General features: G+C 44.0%; 1 protein-coding gene across 3 annotated transcripts in view; it reads left to right on the top strand.

Moving 5' to 3' along the window:
• Window positions 1–21,500, top strand: part of NHEJ1 (non-homologous end joining factor 1) — a 282,429-nt gene that overhangs the window by 226,229 nt on the left and 34,700 nt on the right. Inside the window, exons 8-9 of one of the 3 annotated variants that reach the window (XR_013261791.1) lie at window positions 254–432; window positions 4,016–4,163. Coding sequence is in view for 1 of the 3 variants with exons in the window: in XM_077447878.1 (XP_077304004.1) it covers window positions 254–346 (93 nt within the window). In the remaining 2 variants the exon portion in view is untranslated. Of the gene's footprint in view, window positions 1–253; window positions 4,164–21,500 lie in introns of those variants that run through there. The other 2 variants (XR_013261792.1, XM_077447878.1) reach the window with 2 other exon arrangements.

The following is a 21,500-nucleotide window of genomic DNA, read 5'->3' as shown; positions in this document are numbered from 1 at the left end:
TACAGCTCTGTAAGAATTGTGGTGCTTTATAAATGCCTGTATTAAATAAATATCTTTCCAATTGTATCCAGAATTGCCAAGACTGGATTTCAGGTTCAGATAGCATTTCTAGCCTGCCATGGTGGCATTCAAAAGTTTAAGCTAATATCTGTATATGTGTAAAGACTACAATACTGAACAGAACATCTTTTATATGAAGATATGAAATTCCATCATCTACACGTCATGCATTGATCTATTTTGCTCCTTGCAGGTTCCTCTGGCTGATGTACTGTCTTTGACACAACGCTCCCAATCTACGATATCCAAACCCAAGAAGAAGAAAGCAAAAGGGCTCTTCAAATGACAACGACCCTACTACACGTCACAAGAGGAGTCCAAAAAAAAAAGGCTCCTCAATGGACTGAATTTACAGCATTAATATTTTACAAGGTGACATCAATGGTACACTGCAGAGGGTAGGGTTCCATCTGCCAAGCTGTAGCCCCCCTATTGGTTAACATGCAAATTTTGGGTTGTGACCTGTTATATGTAGACCCTAAAGCAGCCTTTCTCAACCAGGGTTCCTTCAGAGGTTGGTAATGGTTCCCTGAGCAATGAGCAATTTCTGCCTCTCTGACAAATAACCACTGGCACCAGTGATCTTTTTAGCTATCTAAAAGAAGATATTCCTCACACTGACCACAAATGTAAGGAGTATTGTTGTGAGCTGTAGATCTAGATCTTCATGTTAAAAATATTGAGAAAGGCTGCTTTAAGGCTCCATTCACACTACAATAGAGACCTGCGGGAGCACATTACTGCTTCAACAGCTCTCCGTTGCCGGCTGCCATTGGGGCAGTGTGGTGTGCGATCCAGTGCATCACTCGGCTCACTTTTTTTTTGGGGTTATGTATAGATTTTATTTGAAGTGTACAAAGCATACACTTCATTCATGGCAATGTACCGCAGACCAATGCACTCCACTAGAATGTACCGCAGACCAATGCACTCCACTAGAATGTACCGCAGACCAATGCACTCCACTAGCATACATTGCCATGCAATTGAACACGGTGTGCTGCAATAAAATGCGTGTGTTGCAGTGTGAATGCATAGATTCCTGTGTGTCCTTGTGGTGACAGGTGTTTTACAATTCAGCAAAATTTACCCTACAGGATTAGTTCACCTTTTGAACGTGTTACAGGTTACACCCATATGTATGTGTTACATGTAAGATGTTCAAGCTGCCCCACTCCCCCAATGGCAACGGGCAGGGGTTCCTCTCACAATCATGGTTACATTTGAAATCCGCATTGGCTGCGTGGGGCTCCGCCCACACAGTTGCGTCATTTCATTTACAAAGATCAACTACATGTCCTGTCTGCCACCGCGACAGATGGCTTGTAGTTCTCAATGGACTACGGATGTGCTGATCAGTGCACTTCACACTTCCTACAGCTCTGAAGCTGACAGTCTGTACAGAGGTACAGTCATGGCCAAATATATTGGCACCCCTGTCAGATAATGCACCTCTTTGCCCAGAAAATTGTTGCAATTACAAACGTTTAGGCATTCTCGTGTTTATTTCTTTTGCCTGTATTGCTATGATACAAAAAAGTGGAAAAACAACAGGCCAAATCTGACCCAAAATTTTTGGCACCCTCTAATACTTTAATATTTGGTAGCGCACCCCTTGGTAAAAGCAAATGAAATCAATCACTTTCTGTAACCATCAATGAAATTTTTTACACCTTCTACTGGAATTTTGGACCACTCTTCTTTAACCAACTGCTCCAGGCCTCTCAGATTGGAAGGGTTCCTTTCCCAACTGCTGTTTTGAGATCCCTCCACAGGAGGTCTATTGGATTTAGTCCTAGACTCATTGCTGACCATTTCAGTACTCCTCCAGCGCTTTTGTCTTAAACCATTTCTGGGTGCTTTTTGACGTGTTGTTTGGGTCATTGTCTCGCTGTAAGACCCATGACCTCTGACTAGGGTTGCCACCTCATCCCTTTAAACTCGAACACATATGAATTACACAGGTTCTGAGGCTAATTTATTGCAGATATGGCACCAAGTGAGTTTAATTACCACCTTAATCATCCTTAATTCATATGTGTTCGGGTTTAAAGGGATGAGGTGGAAACCCTGCCTCTGATGGAGACCCAACTTTCTGACACTGGGCCCTACATTACACCCCAGAATTCTTTGGTAGTCTTCAGATTTCATAATGCCATGTGCACGGTCAGGACATCCAGTGCCTTGAAGCAGCAAAGCAACCCTAAAACATCAGTAAAGCTTCACCATGAGTGACTGTAGAGACTATAACTTTCTTTAAAGGCCTCGTTACTTTTTTTTGGAAACCAGAAGAATGATGGGCTTTACCTAAAAGCTGTCATTTTGTTTCGTCTGTCCACAGCACATTCTCCCAAAAGGATTTCGGCTTCTTCAGGTAAATTTTGGCAAACTCCAATCTGGCTTTTCTTGTGTTTTTGTGACAGCAGTGAGGTCCTCCTGGGTCTCCTACCATAGCGTCCCTTTTCATTCAGACATAGAGTGCGAGTGGACACAGTTGTACCCTGTGCCTGAAGGTCGGCTTGAATTTGTATGGAAGTTGATCGAGTTTCTTTATCTGCCATCCGAACAATCTTTCATGGCAATCTTTGATGATTTTTTCTCTTTCGGCCATGTCCAGGGAGATTACAGCGCCACGGGCTGTAGTCTTCTTGACAATGTTGCTCACAGTGGTCACAGAAACCTTAAGATCTCTGGAGATGGACTCATAACCTTGAAATTGCTTTTCCACAAGTTTTGTTCTCAAATCCTTAGACCAGCCTTTCTCAACCTTTTCAACACAGAGGAACCCTTGAAATAGTTCTCTGGTCTCGGGGAACCCCCTGCTAAAAATTAGAAATCTACAACTCTGGATACATTCGCGTGATGGTCCGTGAGAAGAATGGTCCTTACATTTGTGGTCATTGGGAAGAATTACCTCCTTTCAGATTTTTTAAAAGATCAATGTTGTCAGTGGGAACTTATCTGAAAGGCAGAAATTGCCCAATGCTGAAGGAACCCCTAGCAACCTCTGGAGGAACCCTAGGATTCCACGGAACCCTGGTTGAGAATCACTGCCTTAGACAATTCTTTGCTGCTCTTTCTCTTCTCCATGCTCCATGTGACACAGAGACACACAACAGAAAGGTTGCGTCAATTTTTCACTATTTTAACTGGTTGCCGGTGTGATTTCTATATTGTCAGCACCTGTTAATTGATACAGCTGAATTTAATTACAGATTACAGGAGCATCACAAACTTGGAATGCAATTATTTCTTACAATTTTGAGAGGGTACCAATCATTTTGCCCAGTCCATTTTTGGAGGTTTGCATGGAATCATTTGTCTTTTTTGTTTCTCCATATTTTTGTGTCATACAAACAAAAGAAATAAACATGGGAATGCCTACACCTTTGTAAATGCAACAATTTTCTGGGCGAAATGATGCATTCTCTGACCACATCGCAGGGGTGCCAATATTTTTGGCCATGAGTGTATGAGCACAGTGTGTGCAGGAGCATGACATTGCACCCGCAATCCATAGAGCATGGTGCAATTCTCTGCAGGTGTTTCGTCACATATGGCCACCCATCACATTTGGCTACCCGCTGGACTGCGCCCTGCGTTCCAACACTGTGGCGATCTGCGCTTGCGCAGAATTTTGTGGCCACCCCCCTGAGTCCAGGTTCAAGCCCCACCTTCAAAGTGGACATAGCGTCAGATTATAATTATGCCGAACGAAGCCAGGCCGTGCCCGAAGCGTAGAGAGCGAAGCGTGGTGAGGGGCCCTGTGGCAAAGTGGTCTTACAACAGTGTTGGAACACATATGGTGGCTTCACGCATGTCCAATCTAGTGGGTAGCAAAATGTGATGGGTAGCCGAATGTGATGTGACACAGGCTCCTGTGAAAACATAATAAATCCTCATGTTTTTCCCACAAAAATATTTGCATTTATAATTTTTTTTTTTTTTCATAAAGGTCAACTTATCCTTCTTTAATTATGGAAGAACGCAGGCCTGCATGTTTAAATATAAGGATCATTATGCATAGCTTCATATTTCTGAAAGATCTACAGCAACTTTCTGATTTTATAATGCTGTCAATAAATGTAAAAAATTTTTGTAAACCGTCCCAGTGCTCCATGCTTTATTGTTTACCTCCCGCCCAGCCACCGGCATCCCTTTACAGTGATTGTAAAGTCTTTGTTTTTTGGTTTTTCTTTTAAATAACAAACATGTCAAACTTCCCTGCTCTGTGCAAGAGTTTTACACAAAGTGGCCCGATCCTTCTTTTCTCTTCATGGAGTGCCCCCATAGAGAGTCGCTTTCCAAGGGGGCACTCGTGCGGGCGTGCTCCCGAGTCCTGCTGCTGCGTCCATTGACACTGACAGCAGGACTCTGCCCCGCCCCGCCTCCCGCGTCACTGGATTAGATTGACAGCAGCGGGAGCCGATGCCTCCAGCTGCTATCAGTCTATCCAATGAGGAGCTGAGACATCAGCTAGAGCTGCTCTGCTCGTCCTCAATGCTGGAATGATTGGGCTCAGATAAGAAAAAGGGGGGCTGCTGCAGCACAGAAGGTTTTTTCACCTTAATGCATTAAATGCATACAACTCCTTTAACTGCCTGATCATGTGACCACTGTGATTGGCTATCGCAGTGGTCACATGATAGGAAACTGGTCCTGCTGCCTCCTGAACATTACTAGATACTGGGAGCTGTGTTGGATAGCTCAGTCACGGTGCTGGGATTGAAGTGATTGTAAGGGCTTGTTTTATTCTTTTGTTTTTTTGTTTTAAAATAACAAACATATCATACTTACTTCCACTGTGCAGCTCTTTTTGCACAGAGTGGCCCCCGAACCTGGTCTTCTGGGGTCCCCAGGCAGCTCTTGCGGCTCCTCCCCACATCAGAAACCCCCTCGGAGAAGGGCTTCCCTGGGGGGGTTACCTTGCAGGCGCACTCCTGAGTCCAGCATTTGCATCCATAGACACGAATGCCCGACTCTGCCCCACCCCCGGCGCCTGCATCGTTGGATTTGATTAACAGCAGCGGGAGCCAATGGCTTGCGTTGCTATCAATCTAGCCAACCAGGACATGAGACACCGGTTAGAGCTGGTGTGCTCATCCCCAGCATGAGAAAAAGAGGGTTTAGGTAAGTAAAATGGGAGCACGGGGGGGGGGGGGCTTCTGCACTGCAAGAGGTTTTTCAAGAAAAAACACAAAGGTTTACAACCCCTTTGAGCTCTAAGCACAGAAAGCTCTGCCACATAGATGCACGTACGGCATGTGCCCGTTAAAGCCCGCCTTCTTTGCCACCACACACACACACACATGCGTTTACATGCTCAGCAAGAAGCACATACACAATGATTATTTCTAAGATACAACAGTATCTGATTCTGATCTGTCTGCTACAGATCATGTCCCATCCAGTGAGAGCAAGGTTCTAATTAAAGGAATTGTTGGTTGGCATTATTGCTAAAAATAATATTCATGGAAACATTGATGTCAATTCACTATATCTGAGCTGTAAAGCTGACACTTAATCTGGTTATTTATTTGTCTTCCCTTCATCCTCATGAACACACCAATGACATTTTTAAATGAAGCCCTTATGTTTTCATCACATGCCTTATTTTGAATCCAATGATGTCATCACCGCGTCTCTGCGCTTCTCTATGCAATGCAGGGAGATCATAGCTGGTGGGAGGGAACGGCAGGGGGCTGTACATGGCTTCCTGCAAACATCCCGGCACACGGTGTAACGACCTATTCGGCGACCCATAACAGTTTGCTACGGAAGTGACATTCCGACGCCACCATCTTGCTACACCCCAAACTCGTCCACAGTAAGGATACACTAAGAAGGGAGAAAGCGGACATCTTGTTACACCCACCGGAGTTTTGCATTTTACACGTATTTATAACAGTAAAGTGAGTTTATATAGTGAAATACAGGACTTAGAACTCCGTCTCACTAGTTAGATGTTGAATTTTAAAAGCAGCGGCATCCCTGCTCACCTCACAGGTTTACTAATCTCACAGAAGTTCGCTGCTTTTAAAATTCAACATCTAACCACTCAGACGTTCTAAGTCCTGTATTTCACGATATAAACGCAGTTTACTCTTATAAATACGTGTAAAATGCAAAACTTCGGTGGGTGTAACAACATGTTCCGCTTTCTCCCTTCCTAGTGCATCCTTACTGTGGACGAGTGTGGGGTGTAGCAAGATGGCGGCGACGGAACGTCACTTCCGTAGCAAACTGTGATGGGTCGCTGAATATGTCGTTACACCGGCCTCAGTACTCCTCTCAGGAGTCCACAGCCCTAATGCAAGCAGTGGGCGGGGTCTTGGGAGGAGTTGTGCAAATATCAAAATGCCTTGATAGGTGGAACAACTGAAGTAGTAGGTGTTCTTAGCCAGACTGTATTTGCATAGTAAAGTTTGCATGTGATGCTGAGCCTCTATGATTGAAAGACATTAACGGCTTCAGATCCGCACTATAGCCAAATGACGGCTACAGGGCGGACCTACTTTGCCGGAAGGCCGTCAATAGATGTCCTTCCCTTTGCACACTCCCCCTGCAGGGCACGCGTGGGGCATGCTGTGATTACCAAGTCAATGAGACTCGGGTGATCATAGATCGTTGTAAGGGTCGATCCCGGCCCCTTACCACGTGATCAGCTGTCAGCCAATGACAGCTGATCACATGATGTAACCAGAAGATTGGTAATCGTTTTTATATCTCCTCAAGCTGAGGAGAGAAAAAAGCCGATCACCGGCTTGTTTGAAGGGACATCGGTCCCGAAGATGAAGAGCCTCATGTACCCACCAATACCGCCTGCCAGTGCCACCTGCCAGTGCCACCAATCAGTGCCCACAGTATGTAAGTGCCAGCAATCAGCGCCAATCTGTGCAAGGGACATCGGTTCCATAGAGGAAGAAGCGAAGCTGCCTCATCTGTGCCAACCAGTACCATTTGCCAGTGCCACCTGCCAGTGTACACAGTGCCACGAATCAGTGCAAATCAGTGCCACCTATCAATGCCCACAAGTGCCACCTATCAATGCCCACCAATGGTGCCAATCAGTGCCACCTAGCAGTGTTGGCTATCAGTGTCATCTATCAGTGCCCATCACGGCCACCCATCAGTGCCAGCTATCAGTGCCACCTATTTATACCCTTCAGTGCCACCTATCAATGCCCTTCAGTGCCGCCCATCAGTGCCACCTTTCAGTGCCCACCAATGCTTCTTATCTGTCCCCACCGGTGCCACCTTATCAGGGCCGCTTATTAGTGCCCATCAATGCAGCCCATCATTCCCCATCAGTGCAGCCTGTCTGTGCCCATCAGTTCCGCCTTATCAGTGCCCATCAATGCAGCATATCGGTGCCCATTAGTGCAGCCTCATTAGCACTGTGCAGGCAATCGGTGCCCATCAGTGCAGCCTCATTAGCACTGTGCATCAATGAAGGAGAAAAATTACCTGTTTGCAACATTTATTAACAAAATATAAAACGGTTTTGTATTTTTCTTAAAATGTTTGGTCTTTTTAATACCTTTTAACAAAAAATAAAAAACCCAGAGGTGATCACCGCCAAAAGAAAGCTCTATTTTTGGGAAACAAAATTATAAAAATGTAATTTGGGTACAATGTTGTATGAGCGCACAATTGTCATTCAAAGTGCAACAGCGCTAAAACCTGAAAAAAAAAAATCGCAGATCGCCGCCATTACTAGTAAAAAAAAATAATAATAAAAATGCCATAAATCTATCCCCTGTTTTGTAGACACGATAACTTTTGCACAAACCAATCAATATAATGCTTACTGCGATTATTTTTTTTATTTTTTTTTTTAACAAAAATATATAGAAGAATACATATCGGCCTAAACTGAGGAAAAAAAATATTTTTTTTATATATTTTTTGTGGGATATTTATTATAGCAAAAAGTAAAAAATATTGCTTTTTCTTTTAAATTGTCGCTCTTTTTTTGTTTATAGTGCAAAAAAATAAATACCGCAGAGGTGATCAAATACCACCAAAAGAAAGCTCTATTTATCGGAAAAAAAGGGACATTGGTTTTTTTTTGGATTGCAACGTTGCACGACAGCGCAATTGTCAGTTAAAGCAGCGCAATGCCGAATCGCAAAAAGTGCTCTGGTCGGGAAGGGGGTAAAATATTCTGGGGCTGAAGTGGGTAAAAATAAAAAAAAATAGTGAAAGAAAAAATATTTTATTTAATTTCTTCATTTTCCAAACAATTGTGACAAAAAAAACTACAACTTCATAAAACTCGCCATGCCTCTTACTAAATACCTTAGACTGTCTATTTTCCAAAAAGGGGTGATTTGGGGGATATTTGAACTGTCCGGGCATTTTTGATCCTCAATCAGCACACCTCAGAACATCAGGATTGATCGATTTACAGAATTAAACTATAGTTGGCGGACTCTCTAACTTCCCTACAGACTAAATAATATACACCGATTTGGGTTATTTTCACCAAAGAAATGGAGCAGAATAAATTTTGGCTTAAACTTATGAAGAAAGATTATTTATTTGCAAATCAGAAACTAAGAAAAACATATATTTTTTGTTTATTATTTTTCAAAAGTTATTTTTTTTGCTTATATAGCAAAAAAATAAAAAACCCCAGTGGTGATTAAATTCCACCAAAAGAAAGCTCTATTTGTGTGAAAGAAGTGATAAAAATCTCATACGAGTACAGTGTAGCATGACCGCGCAATTGTCATTCAAATTGTGACGCTGCTGAAAATTGGCCTGGGCAGGAAGGGAGTGAAAGTGCCCGGTATTGAAGGGGTTAAGTATGTTAGTGTCCTTTTTTTTATTTATTTTTTTGTCCCTGAAAGCTTATAGTGGTTATAAAGACAGAAGGTTGCATTCTATGCATTAAGATAAAAAGCCTTCTGTGTGCGGAAGCCCCCCTAATACTTACCCGAGCCCCATTTCGATCCAGCGATGTTGCCTGCCCGGGACTCTCCCTCCTCATCGGCTGAGACAGCAGCAGGAGCCAATGAGAAAAAAATATTTTTTTTTATATATTTTTTGTGGGATATTTATTATAGCAAAAAGTAAAAAATATTGCTTTTTCTTTTAAATTGTCGCTCTTTTTTTGTTTATAGTGCAAAAAAATAAATACCGCAGAGGTGATCAAATACCACCAAAAGAAAGCTCTATTTATCGGAAAAAAAGGGACATTGTTTTTTTTTTGGATTGCAACGTCGCACGACAGCGCAATTGTCAGTTAAAGCAGCGCAATGCCGGGAAGGGGGTAAAATATTCTGGGGCTGAAGTGGGTAAAAATAAAAAAAAATAGTGAAAGAAAAAATATTTTATTTAATTTCTTCATTTTCCAAACAATTGTGACAAAAAAAACTACAACTTCATAAAACTCGCCATGCCTCTTACTAAATACCTTAGACTGTCTATTTTCCAAAAAGGGGTGATTTGGGGGATATTTGAACTGTCCGGGCATTTTTGGTCCTCAATCAGCACACCTCAGAACATCAGGATTGATTCAGGTTGCATTCTATGCATTAAGATAAAAAGCCTTCTGTGTGCGGAAGCCCCCCTAATACTTACCCGAGCCCCATGTCGATCCAGCTATGTTGCCTGCCCGGGACTCTCCCTCCTCATCGGCTGAGACAGCAGCAGGAGCCAATGAGAAAAGAGAGAGGGGGGTATTGCGTCACATTCGGCTACCCATCACATTTTGCTACTGGCTGGACTGTGCATGCGCAACGCCACCATATGCGTTCCAACACAGGGCGCCTTGCGGGCTCACAATGCTTCGGGCACGGCCTCCCTTTCATAGAGTTAGATTATAATCTTACTCTATATCCACTTGGATGGCGGGGTTTGAACCTGGACCCAGGGGTGTGGGTACAAAATTCTGCACAAGCGCAGATCGCCACAGTGTTGGAACGCGTATGGTGTCATTGCGTATGCGCAGTCCAGTGGGTAGCCAAATGTGATGGGTTGCCATATGTGACGAAACGGGCATGGCCAGGCCTCAGCTCTGTGTCTGAATGGAATGGACACAGAGCGGCGGCTCGGGTGCCCCCATAGCAAGCTGCTTGCTGTGGGGGCAGGAGGGAGGGGCCAGGCGTGTCTGAGGGGGACCTGAGAAGAGGGGGATCGGGTATGCTCTGTGCAAAACCAACTGGGCAGAAGAGGTAAATATAACATGTTTATTTTTAAACAAACAAAAAAAAAACACAAAAAAAGACTTTAGTACTTTAGCAGAAGAAAGCCATCACTGATTATGATGTTATCTCTCACACACCAGCAGTATGTCAGTGAGTAACTTATAAAACTTTCAAACTTCTGCTGCCAGGATGGAGGAGGCTTCAAATCCCACCAAGTACTATTTTTGGAACTTGGTATGGTTTGAATATGACATGATATAAGCAGATGTTCTCATTTAAAGCAGAACTTTCCTTCAGTCTTGCATGTTGTTACCGGCCCCTCTCCTGGAATGAAATGGCTTACCCTGAATTCACCGCACACTGTGAGCTTCTCACATTGTGCATTAGAAGCTGCAGCAAGTCGGACCGAGACCGCCTCATTTCTTGGCTGGAGTACTTCTAGCATCATCTAGCTCTTTCCTCCCCAGCCTGACTGTCCCTGGCCCACCCCTTTCACTCATTGGCTTTTCAGGTCTTTCAGTCATGGAGGCTCCCCAACCTGACTGTCCATCCTGTTTAGTTCATTGAATTTCAGTTCTTTCAGCCATGGAGGCTGAGCCTAACTTGTTGGGTGGTCTGCTGTTTCTTTCAGAAAGATACACTTATAGGCGTGTGCACAATGTGTGTCGGATGTGCCTGGGCACACCCTAATCGCTCCATTGAGTTGGCCCACCCTTTGCAGCTATAATGGCTTCATTGCCTTAAAAAAAGAAAACAAATAAAATTAGACATGATATCTGCCAATAGAAGCATTCTATGCATCCAAAAATATAGAAAATATACCAAATCAAATCATTATTATTCAACCAAAAAATAAAATAAAAGTCTCATGCATGTGTCCTGCTTCTTAATATAGGGGATCACCAATGCCAAGAGTTGGTGAAAGCAGGGGTCCATCATCCAGAGATAATTCCAAAAATCATCTGGATTATTCTCCTGGAGCTCCCGCAGCAAAGGCATATGACATAATTGGTCACAATTAATAAAGCAACCAATTTTTTTTGGTCCAAGAAATCCTCCTCCTCCTGTTCCTGGACTGGACTTGGGTCAAAGCAATAACTCCAAGGCCAATAATAAATAACACGTTATCTCCTCCGATTCCGCAACATGTCTGGTTGACGAACGGACGTTCAGAAACTAACTGAAAAGCATGAAATGAAAAGCGCAAAATGAAAAGCGCCAATCAACACTCACCAAACTTCTACTAACACGAAATTAGCAGAAGGAGCCCAAAGGGTGGCGCTAAAGAGCTGAAAAATCACGTTTTACGTCACTACGTACCTGTTTGCTGGCCGACAATTCCTTTACCGTTTGTATGCAAGACAAAATCCAGGCACACGCCTTCGGACAAAATTCCACGGTTTTGTTGGCCAACAAAATCCAATCGTGTGTACGAATGAGGCTTAAGACTGGGATGCCATTAAAGTTCATGTGGGTGTACAGGCAGGCGTCCCAATACTTTTGGTAATATGGGGGCGGGGGGGGGGGGGGGGGGGGATTTACTAAACATGGAAAGTGCAAAATCTGGTGCTGCTGTGCATAGTAACCAATCGGTTTCCAGGTTTTATTGTCAAAGGTTAATTAAACAAGCTGACGTTAGAAGCTGAGTTCTGGGTGCTCCGGGTTCTGGGTGGTCCGGTTTTAGTAAATCTCCCCCATAGGGTTTGGACAGCCCCCTGCTGGCCCCTCCCACCAACCATGGTCTGCCAGCATTGCACAGAGAAGGCCAGAAAACCGGTGATGTCATCACTAGGTCCACTCTATGGTATATAATAAAAATGAAAACTTTATTTAAAAATGTATGCAGGGGGTGTGTGTGTGTGGGGGGGGGGGGGGGGTCGTGGGAATAAACAAGGGGTGGCAAAATATAACCCAATTAAAATTCAGCATTGATTTTTATTTATTGCCTTTTATTATTGGATAACATCGTGGAGATTTCAGTGAAGTATAGGAAGAACTTTAACACAAGATCTGCAGTCCTCCCCGGCTCTCTCCCCTCTGTCTATACTCTAAGGCGAGGGGTGTGGCGACCGTTCGCTTTTTTTTTTTTTTTTTTTCAAACCGCAGAGTGAGCCGGCATGCTACAGAACCGTGTTATAATTATGGCTCCGTGTTCCGCCTTTACGGAAAAATACAGACGCAAATCTGTGCGAGTGTGTTTTTTTTTCTTTACCAACATCATTTTTTTTTTTTTTTTTTTTTTAAAGCTGATAAAAATAAGAAAAGTACAGGAACTTTCAACCTATTACCCCCCCCCCCCAAAAAAAAAACGCGCCCCTATTAAACGCAGCAAATGATTTGTAACGGATATGTGTGTTTTCCAGCGAACGAGAAAATGACCATGAAAAATTAACACTTGCAGGAAGCCAACCAGGTCAGATCTATACGCATTAAAAATGTCCTGGTTCTCGGCACACGCCGAAAAAAGAGACTTTGCGGATTCTCTATTTTTGGATTTATAGGGGAAGAAAATGAAAAACAAGTTTAATCTCCTGTCCCGTGCGAGCGGCGCGGACCGAGGTAATAACAGAGTTCTATGCAGCTGCGGGATTTGTACATTTTCCTTCCATTTATATGGAAATAGAGAAAAAAAATAGAGCTGCCGTCATTACCGCCATGCCTCCTGTACAACAAAAGGGGACATTAAAGTGATTGGAAAGGTTCAAGCATTTAAAAAAAAAAAAAAAAAAAATTTAATATAATTTTTTTTTTAACCACTTAAGGCCCGAGACTCTTTTTGAGATGGGATGTTTACAAATTAAAAACATTTTTTTTTTTTGCTAGAAAATTACTTAACCCCCAAACATTATACATTTTTTTTCTAATGCCCCGTACACACGAGAGGGATTAAGTCTGACAGACTTCCGACGGAGTTCTAGCGGAGTTCCGCCGGAGTTCTGGCGGACTTTTCGACCAAACGGACTTGACCACACACCATCACACCAAACTCCGACGGAGTCGAACGTGATGACGTACGACTGGATTCGACGTAGGAAGTTCATAGACAGTAGCCAATAGCTGCCCTAGCGTCGGTTTTAGTCCGTCGGAGTAGCACACACACGAGCGAATTTTTCGAAGGGGACCGGGTCCGGCGGAGTTCCGTCGGGAAAATTTGAAGCATGCTTCATTTCTAAAGTCCGTCAGACTTTTGCGAAGCTAAAGTCCGTTGCAGCCCACACACGAGCGGATAGTCCGCCGGACTCAGTCCGTCGGAGTTTGGATGTCGAAAAGTCCGCTCGTGTGTACGGGGCATTACACCCTAGAGAATAAAACGGAGGTCGTTGCAATGCTTTATGTCACACCGTATTGGTGCAGCGGTCTTACAAGCGCACTTTGTTTTTTTTTTAAATACACTTTTTTAAATTAAAAAATAAGACAACAGTAAAGCAAGTTCCATAAAGACACGGATGAGTGAGTTTGGGGTGGAGGAACATGACTGGCCTGAACAGAGTCCTGACCTCAACCCAATAGAACACCTTTGGGATGAATTAGAGCAGTGATTCTCAACTCATGTTTTCAGGATTTCCCTCAGATGAAATGGCTGTGGTAATTACTAAGGCAGGGAAACTGATCAAATCACCTGTGCAAAATAATGGAAATCCTGAAAACATGACCTGTTGGGGTGCCTTGAGGACTGGAGTTGAGAAACACTGAATTAGAGTGGAGACTGCAAGCCAGGCCTTCTCGTCCAACATCAGTGCCTGACCTCACAAATGCACTTCTGGAAGAATGGTCAGACATTCCCATAGACACACTCCTAAACCTTGTGGTCAGGCTTCCCAGAAGAGTTGAAGCTGTTATAGCTGCAAAGGGTGGGCCAACTCAATATTGAACCCTACGGACTAAGACTGGAATGTCATTAAAGTATAACTTAAGGCAAAAGTTTATATTTAGTTTTGGACAGAGTGGAGAGGGATTAGAACCCCTGTCAGTTTTTATTGCAGTCTGTGCTCTGTTGAGGTTATTCATCCTCTCTATTTACCGTTATCATTGAAAGTGAAAGTAAAAGAAAATCCAAAATTTTGGGTTGTCCCCAAAAAAAGTAATGGGAAATCTTCCAATGGGGACACTAGTCCTGGTGACCTGGGGGGGCCGTAGTTTGGAGACCACTGCACCAGCACATCGATCATTCTTCATTGAAATAGCTGGCAGAATCAAAATGCCCAAGTGTGAATGCAGCCTTACGTTTGTCCTGTCCCAACTTTTTTGAGACATGTTGCTGCCATCAATTTCTAAATTTCAAAATTCCCTTATTTTTTTTTTATTTTCTTTCTTAAATTGGTGAATTTTCTTAGTTTAACCACTTGCTTAGTGGGCACTTTTACCCCCTCCCTGCCCAGGCCAATTTTCTGCTTTTGGCGCTCTCACACTTTGAATGACAATGGAGCGGTCATGCAACACTGTTACCATGTGACATTTTTATCATTTTCTTCACACAAATAGAGCTTTCTTTTTATGGTATTCAAAGCGGAGCTCCACCCATTTTTCTTACCTTACCTCAAGACAGTTAACTCAATGTCCTAACATAAAAACTGCACTTCTTTTTTTTTTTTTTTTACTGTACCTTCGTTTTGGAGATCATTTCCTGTATGGTGTCTGCGGATATGGGCGGGTTCAATGCGGCTAACTCGTAATTTCCTGATAGCCGCACTGGCTCCTGGGAGCTTGTGTCATTGTTCCCAGGACTGGCGCGAGTTATCGCGTGATTTCAGCTACGTTGCCATCACAACGGGGCGGGACTTCCGACGCCGCTGCCTGTTGTGATGGCAACCTGAGCTGTTGACGGCGCTACGAATTCAAGTTACTGCGCATGCGCGAGTTTGAAGAAACAACACGCAGTGCATGTTGGTCGATAGGCACTGTATCCCGGAAGAAGATGCCTGTGGGCTTCACATGCCCACAGGCAAGATGAGAACGGCAGAAATTTTTTTTTTAAAGTTCTTTTTAAACAGAAAACCGACATCCTCAAGACATAAGAACTGAAACAAGTGAGTCTTCATTTTAAATAACTTAATCTATGTCATTACAGCAAAAAAATAAACGATTTATGCATTGGAACCCCGCTTTAATCACTGCTGTTTTTTTCAGTTTTTTTTTTTTTTAACTGAATTTTTTTTATTAATCTCCAATGGTACGGAAGTTTCAGTACATAGTACAATTCTAAACATAAAAAAAAGAAGAAAAAGAAAACAAAATGATACAAAATGATATACATCAACGGAGATTAGAAGATGTAGGTTTTTTTATTTCTTACTTTAAAAAAAAAGATAGAAAATTTTGGAGAAGAAAAAAAAGCTTTTCTTAGTTTCTGTCAGTAAATTTTTTAAATAAGTAATTTTTCTCCTTTACTGATGTGTGCTGATGAGGTGGCACTAATAGGCACTGATAGGTTGCACTTATGGGCACCGATTCGGTGGCACTGATAAATAGGCACTAATATGCTGCACTTATGGGCACTGATAGGCGACACTGGTGGGCACTGATAGGCAGCACTGATGGGCATTGGGTGGTATTGATGGGCAGTACTAATAGCCAGCACTGACTGGCATTACTAATGGGCACTGATTGGTGTGCACTGATAGGTGGCAGTGATAGGCAGCATGGATAGGCGGCACTGATGGGCATTGATGGGCAGCACTAATAGCCAGCGCTGACTGGCATTACTAATGGGCACTGATTGGTGTGCACTGATAGGTGGCAGTGATAGGCAGCATGGATAGGCGGCATTGATGGGCAGCACTAATAGCCAGCGCTGACTGGCATTACTAATGGGCACTGATTGGTGTGCACTGATAGGTGGCAGTGATAGGCAGCATGGATAGGCGGCACTGATGGGCATTGATGGGCAGCACTAATAGCCAGCGCTGACTGGCATTACTAATGGGCACTGATTGGTGTGCACTGATAGGTGGCAGTGATAGGCAGGATGGATAGGCGGCATTGATGGGCAGCACTAATAGCCAGCGCTGACTGGCATTTCTAATGGGCACGGATTGGTGTGCACTGATAGGTGGCAGTGATAGGCAGCATGGATAGGCGGCACTGATGGGCATTGATGGGCAGCACTAATAGCCAGCGCTGACTGGCATTACTAATGGGCACTGATTGGTGCCACTTGTGGGCCCTGATTTCTGGCACTGGTGCCACTTTATTGTAATCAGGGTGTGATCAATTCCCTGATTATATGTTTCAATGTCCCCTGGGAGGAAATCCTGCAGATCGGCTCTCCTCGCCACACACTCACTCAGTGTGAGGCGATGAGAGCCGACTTCTGGCATTTCCATGTGACCAGCTGTGATTGGACACAGCCGATCGCATGGTGAAAGAGCTGTGGCTGCGGCTCTTTAAAGAGATCGGGATCACGCAGTGTCCTAGCAACACGGCACGGCCGTGATCGCCGCACTGTGCACCCCACCCCCCCCCCCCCCCCCGCACGGCCGTTGTGGGACAACGTCATATGACGTCGTTCCCAGAACAAGAGCCGCACCGTCCCATCATCAAATGCAGTTAAACATTTGATATGTTTTTTTATTTTCTATTGTGAATAAAATACGGGCTCATGAGATTTGCAAATCATTTCATTCTTTCTTTATGTAGATTTTACACAGCGCCCCAACTTTTTTAGAATTGGGTTTGTACTGTATATGCGCTGATCAACACACACCAGCACATCTGGATGTAAATGGACCGGTAATAAATAATGAAAAAAATGATAAAAACCATAGGAATCGCCTGTAATACACTGGGGGGGGGGGGGGGTAGATTTACTAAAACTGGAGAGTGCAAAATCTGGTACATCTGTGCTGCATGGCAGCCAATCAGCTTCTATCTTCAGCTCGATCAGTTAAGATTTGACAAAAAAAAAACCCTGGAAGCTGATTGGTTTCTATGCAGAGCTGCACCAGATTTTTCTCTCTTCGGTCTCTTAGTAATTCTCCCCTCTACTGTAATATACTAAATGTAATCGGGTTCGGGTTCTGATCTATTTAAAGATCTATTACATACAGGCCAGGAAATGGCGCGGCCCCAGCGAGGGGCAGAAGACCCCGATGTTAGCGCTCGCCTCCGATGAGAGAGACGTATTAAAATGTTCACAGCTCTGCTTAAAATAAAAATCTGTGGATTGCGGTTCTGAAGAAGGATGAAGCCAGCACAGTAAGGCGATTGAATGAAAACTGTGTGATCTAATCAAGTGTAAGATTTTAATTCAGATATAGAAATGGGAAAATGCAGAGCGCCGAGAGAGAGAGGGAGAGAGAGAGGGAGGTGTCACATTCACCCCAGTGAATGGAAGAATTGATTCAAAAGGTGTAAAATAAAATCCTCATATCTACGGAGGATGTAATATCTGCTGGCCATACATGAGCGGATTATTATCTGATACGACTGAACTTCCTGTCTGTGTTTGTCGAGTGATATCGGAGCATCATAGTGACCCCCGATGTGTGTGGCCCAGACAAACAATCTTTAACCACTTCAGCCCTGGAAGGATTTATCCGCCCCCCCCCCCCCCCCCCTCCTGACCAGAGCATTTTTTTTGCGATTCACCACTGAGTCGTTTTAGTTGGCAATTGCGCGGTCGTGCGGCGCTGTACCCAAACAAAATTGACGTCCTTTTTTTCCCACAAATAGAGCTTTCTTTTGGTGGCATTTCATCACCTCTGCGGGTTTTTATTTTTTGCACTATAAACAAAAAAAGAGCGACAATTTTGAAAAAAAAAAAGCAGTGTTTTTTACTTTTTGCTATAATAAATTTCCCCAAAAAATATATATAAAAAATTTTTTTTTCCTCAGTTTAGGCCGATATGTATTCTTCTACATATTTTTGGTAAAAAAAAAAAAATCGCAATAAACGTATATTGATTTGTTTGCACAAAAGTTATAGCGTCTACAAAATAGGGGATAGATTTATTCCATGCATCGGACACTTTTGACACTATTTTGGGACCATTGTCATTTATACAGTGATCAGTGCTATAAATAGCCAGTGATTACTGTATAAATGTCATTGGCAGGGAAGGGGTTAAACACTAGGGGGCGATCAAGGGGTTAAGTGTGTCCTAGGGAGTGATTCTAACTGGGGGGGGGGGGGGGGGTTTGCGCTACCACTGACATGACAGATAATCAGCCGATTTAGAATTTTAAATAATGTTTACCTTTAATGTCGTCAGGTGCTGGCCTATTCAGCTCAATGAAGAATGATCGATGTGCTGGTGCAGTGGTCTCAAAACTACGGCCCGTGGGCTGGATGTGGCCCTTTGCTTGCCTTTATCTGGCCCTTGGGACACCATGCCATCCACTGACACCAATGATGGCCACCATTCCTCCCGCAGACATCAATCAGGTACCATTCCTCCTGCAGACACCAACAATAGGATGCTGTTCCTTCCACTGAAACCAATGATGGGAAGCTATTTGCACTCAACGACACCACAGTGTTTTCTAATCTCCAACATTTGTTTACATAGGCAGATTGCAGTTTCCTTTTCTCTGGCTGATGATCGGTGGGTGCCAGCAGACATCAAGTCCATGGTACCCGCCGTTTGGCTCCCAATGTGTGTAATTACAGTGGGGGGTGAGCTGCCGGCAGCGTGCATTCTTGCCCCCTACCTGGAAGTGCAGGATCGCTTATATATACATGATCCTGTGCGCAGCTGCCACCCTGTAGCAGTAAAACTGCTAAAGGGCGGTCACTAAGTGGTAAATGGGAATACAGCACTGCAAGCACGTGGCCAGTGGTTGCGGTGTGGCCTCCCTCCTCTTTCCCCCACCACCGGGCCAATAGGAGAGAGAAGCGGAGCCTCGTGCATGCGTGAAGCCGTAAGGCTACACTGCCGGGTTCCTTTACCCACCATGGCGGCGGCAGCACCCGACAGCTGATGGAAACATCAGTTGTGGTGCCGACATCGCTGGACTCCAGGACAGGTAAGTGTCCGATTAATAAATGTCAGTAGCTGAAGTCTTTTCATTTTTGAAGCGGTGGGCGGACCTCCACTTTAACCACATAAGCCCCCGGACCATTTTGCAGCTAAAGGACCAAGCCCCTTTTTGCGATTCGGCAATGCGTCGCTTTAACTGACAATTGCGCAGTCGTGCAACGTGGCTCCCAAACAGAATTGGCGTCCTTTTTTTCCCACAAATAGAGCTTTCTTTCGGTGGTATTTGATCACCCCTGCGGTTTTTATTTTTTGTGCTATAAACAAAAATAGAGCGACAATTTTGAAAAAAATGCTATATTTTTTACTTTTTGCTATAATAAATATCCCCCAAAAATATATTAAAAAAACATTTTTTTCCCTCAGTTTAGGCCGATATGTAGTCTCACATTTTTGGGACCTTTGGCATTAATACAGCGATCAGTGCGATTAAAAATGCACTGATTACTGTAAAAATGTCAATGGCAGTGAAAGGGTTAACCACTAGGGGGCAGTGTAGGGGTTAAGTGTGTGTGTGTGTGTGTGTGTGTGTGTGTGTGTGTGTGTTTTTTACTGTAGGGGGGCGTGGCTTGGTGTGTGACATCACTGATCGTCTTTCCCTATGACAGGGAACAGACGATCAGTGACACGCTCACTAGGAAGCACGGGGAGAGGGGAGAGGTTTATTTACACTTACCCTCAGCTCTGTGGGTCCCGCGTCCACGGTCATGGAGCTCAGGATCATGTGGCGAGTGCGCCGCTGGCGGCACGCGCGCGACCCATGGCTGGGCACTTAAAGGGCAACGTACCTGTACATGCTTGTGCCCAGCCGTGCCATTCTGCTGACGTATATCGGCGTGAGGCGGTCCTTATAGCGGTTAAAGAATATGTAGAACCCAAAATGTCATATTCCTGGCTGCTGTACCATGTTATTATATGAAAAAGTATCCTGTTCTCTTTGTATTGCCTCCTTTTGTGTGAAATTGCTGGTATTCCTGCCAGTCCCTCTGCGCTCCTATTACAAAACTGACTACGCTAGGCATGAGAATACAACATGGTCAGTTCCTTATCTAGGCATGAGAACACACCATGGTCAGTTCTCTAGCTATGCTGGGAACTCGGTGTGCTCTCCACCAATGATCAGACTTGTCCTGACACCCCCCCCCCCCCCGGACAGTCTTTTACTGGGAAGACCAGTGTACTGCTGTTTCTCTTACCCCAGCTCTTATGCAGCTGAGAACAGAGGGAATGTGATCACTTATAAAAAAGAGAAAAAAGTTATTTTTAAATATTTTTTTAAACTTGTACACAATGTTCTGCCTTTCATTTCTTTTTAAACCGAATGGGTTATTTTACAAGGTGATTGTTTATAATAACTTTGGGGGGGGGGGGGGGGGGTGGTCGATTGCTGGGTTATAAAAAAGCGGCTCCGCCTCCTTTACACCACAAGTGTAAATGAAGCCGTAGGGAGTATGCAGGTGGGATCAGTCTTATCTAAACCTCAGATATTTAGTCTCTGATGTTCTCTTTGCTGTTGGCGTGTGTGGTTGTCATCATGCCAAGATCAAGAGAGCTCGCTAAGACCCTCAGAAAAAAAGTTGTGGATGTATAGGAGTCTTGCAAGGGATATAAAATGATGGTCAAATGATTTCAAACCAGTCATTCCACTGTAATAAAAATAATCTACAAGTGGTGTAGATTGCAAACCACTGCTGATTTCTCCTGGACTGTCCAGTCCAGCAAATTCAACCCAAGATCTGGCTGATGAGAAAAGAGGTCCCCAGGAACCCCCAACATTTTATCATTGGGCGTTCAGCTAACTCTTGAAGTGCATTCATCGTATATAAGAAGAGATGAGAGGTCTGTTAAGAAAATGCCTTTGCTGTCCAAAAAGAACATTAAATCAAGAATGCAGGTTGCTATTGAACATATAGACAAAGACCAGGCTGCCTCGAATGATGTGCTGAAAACTGACCATTCTTAGCCCTTGTACACACGATCGGAGATTCCGACAACCAAATCCGTCGGATTTTGTCCGACCGTTTTTGTCCGAAACTGTTGTATACACACAGTTGGACAAAGTTGTCAGAAAATCCGACATGATGACGTTATTTCGTTACGACGGGGACTATGTTCAGGCTAGTAGCCAATAACTTTGATGTAGGAATTTGATCTGAGCATGCGTGGCACTTTGTCCGATCGGAATTCTCTACACATGAGGATCGGAGCATTTTGTCTGAAAATTTTACCAACAAGTTGGAAAACTTGGTCCGTCGGATACTCAGACGGAAACAGTCCGATGTAGACCACACACAGTTGGAATATCCGACAA

This window comes from Lithobates pipiens, unplaced genomic scaffold (assembly GCF_037356315.1).
Source record: "Lithobates pipiens isolate NorthernLeopardFrog02 unplaced genomic scaffold, aLitPip1_a1.2 Scaffold_22, whole genome shotgun sequence".
In the NCBI taxonomy this organism is placed as follows: Eukaryota; Metazoa; Chordata; class Amphibia; order Anura; family Ranidae; genus Lithobates; species Lithobates pipiens.
The sequence above is the reverse complement of the archived record's forward strand: the minus strand, read 5'-3'. Positions and strand labels throughout refer to the sequence as shown.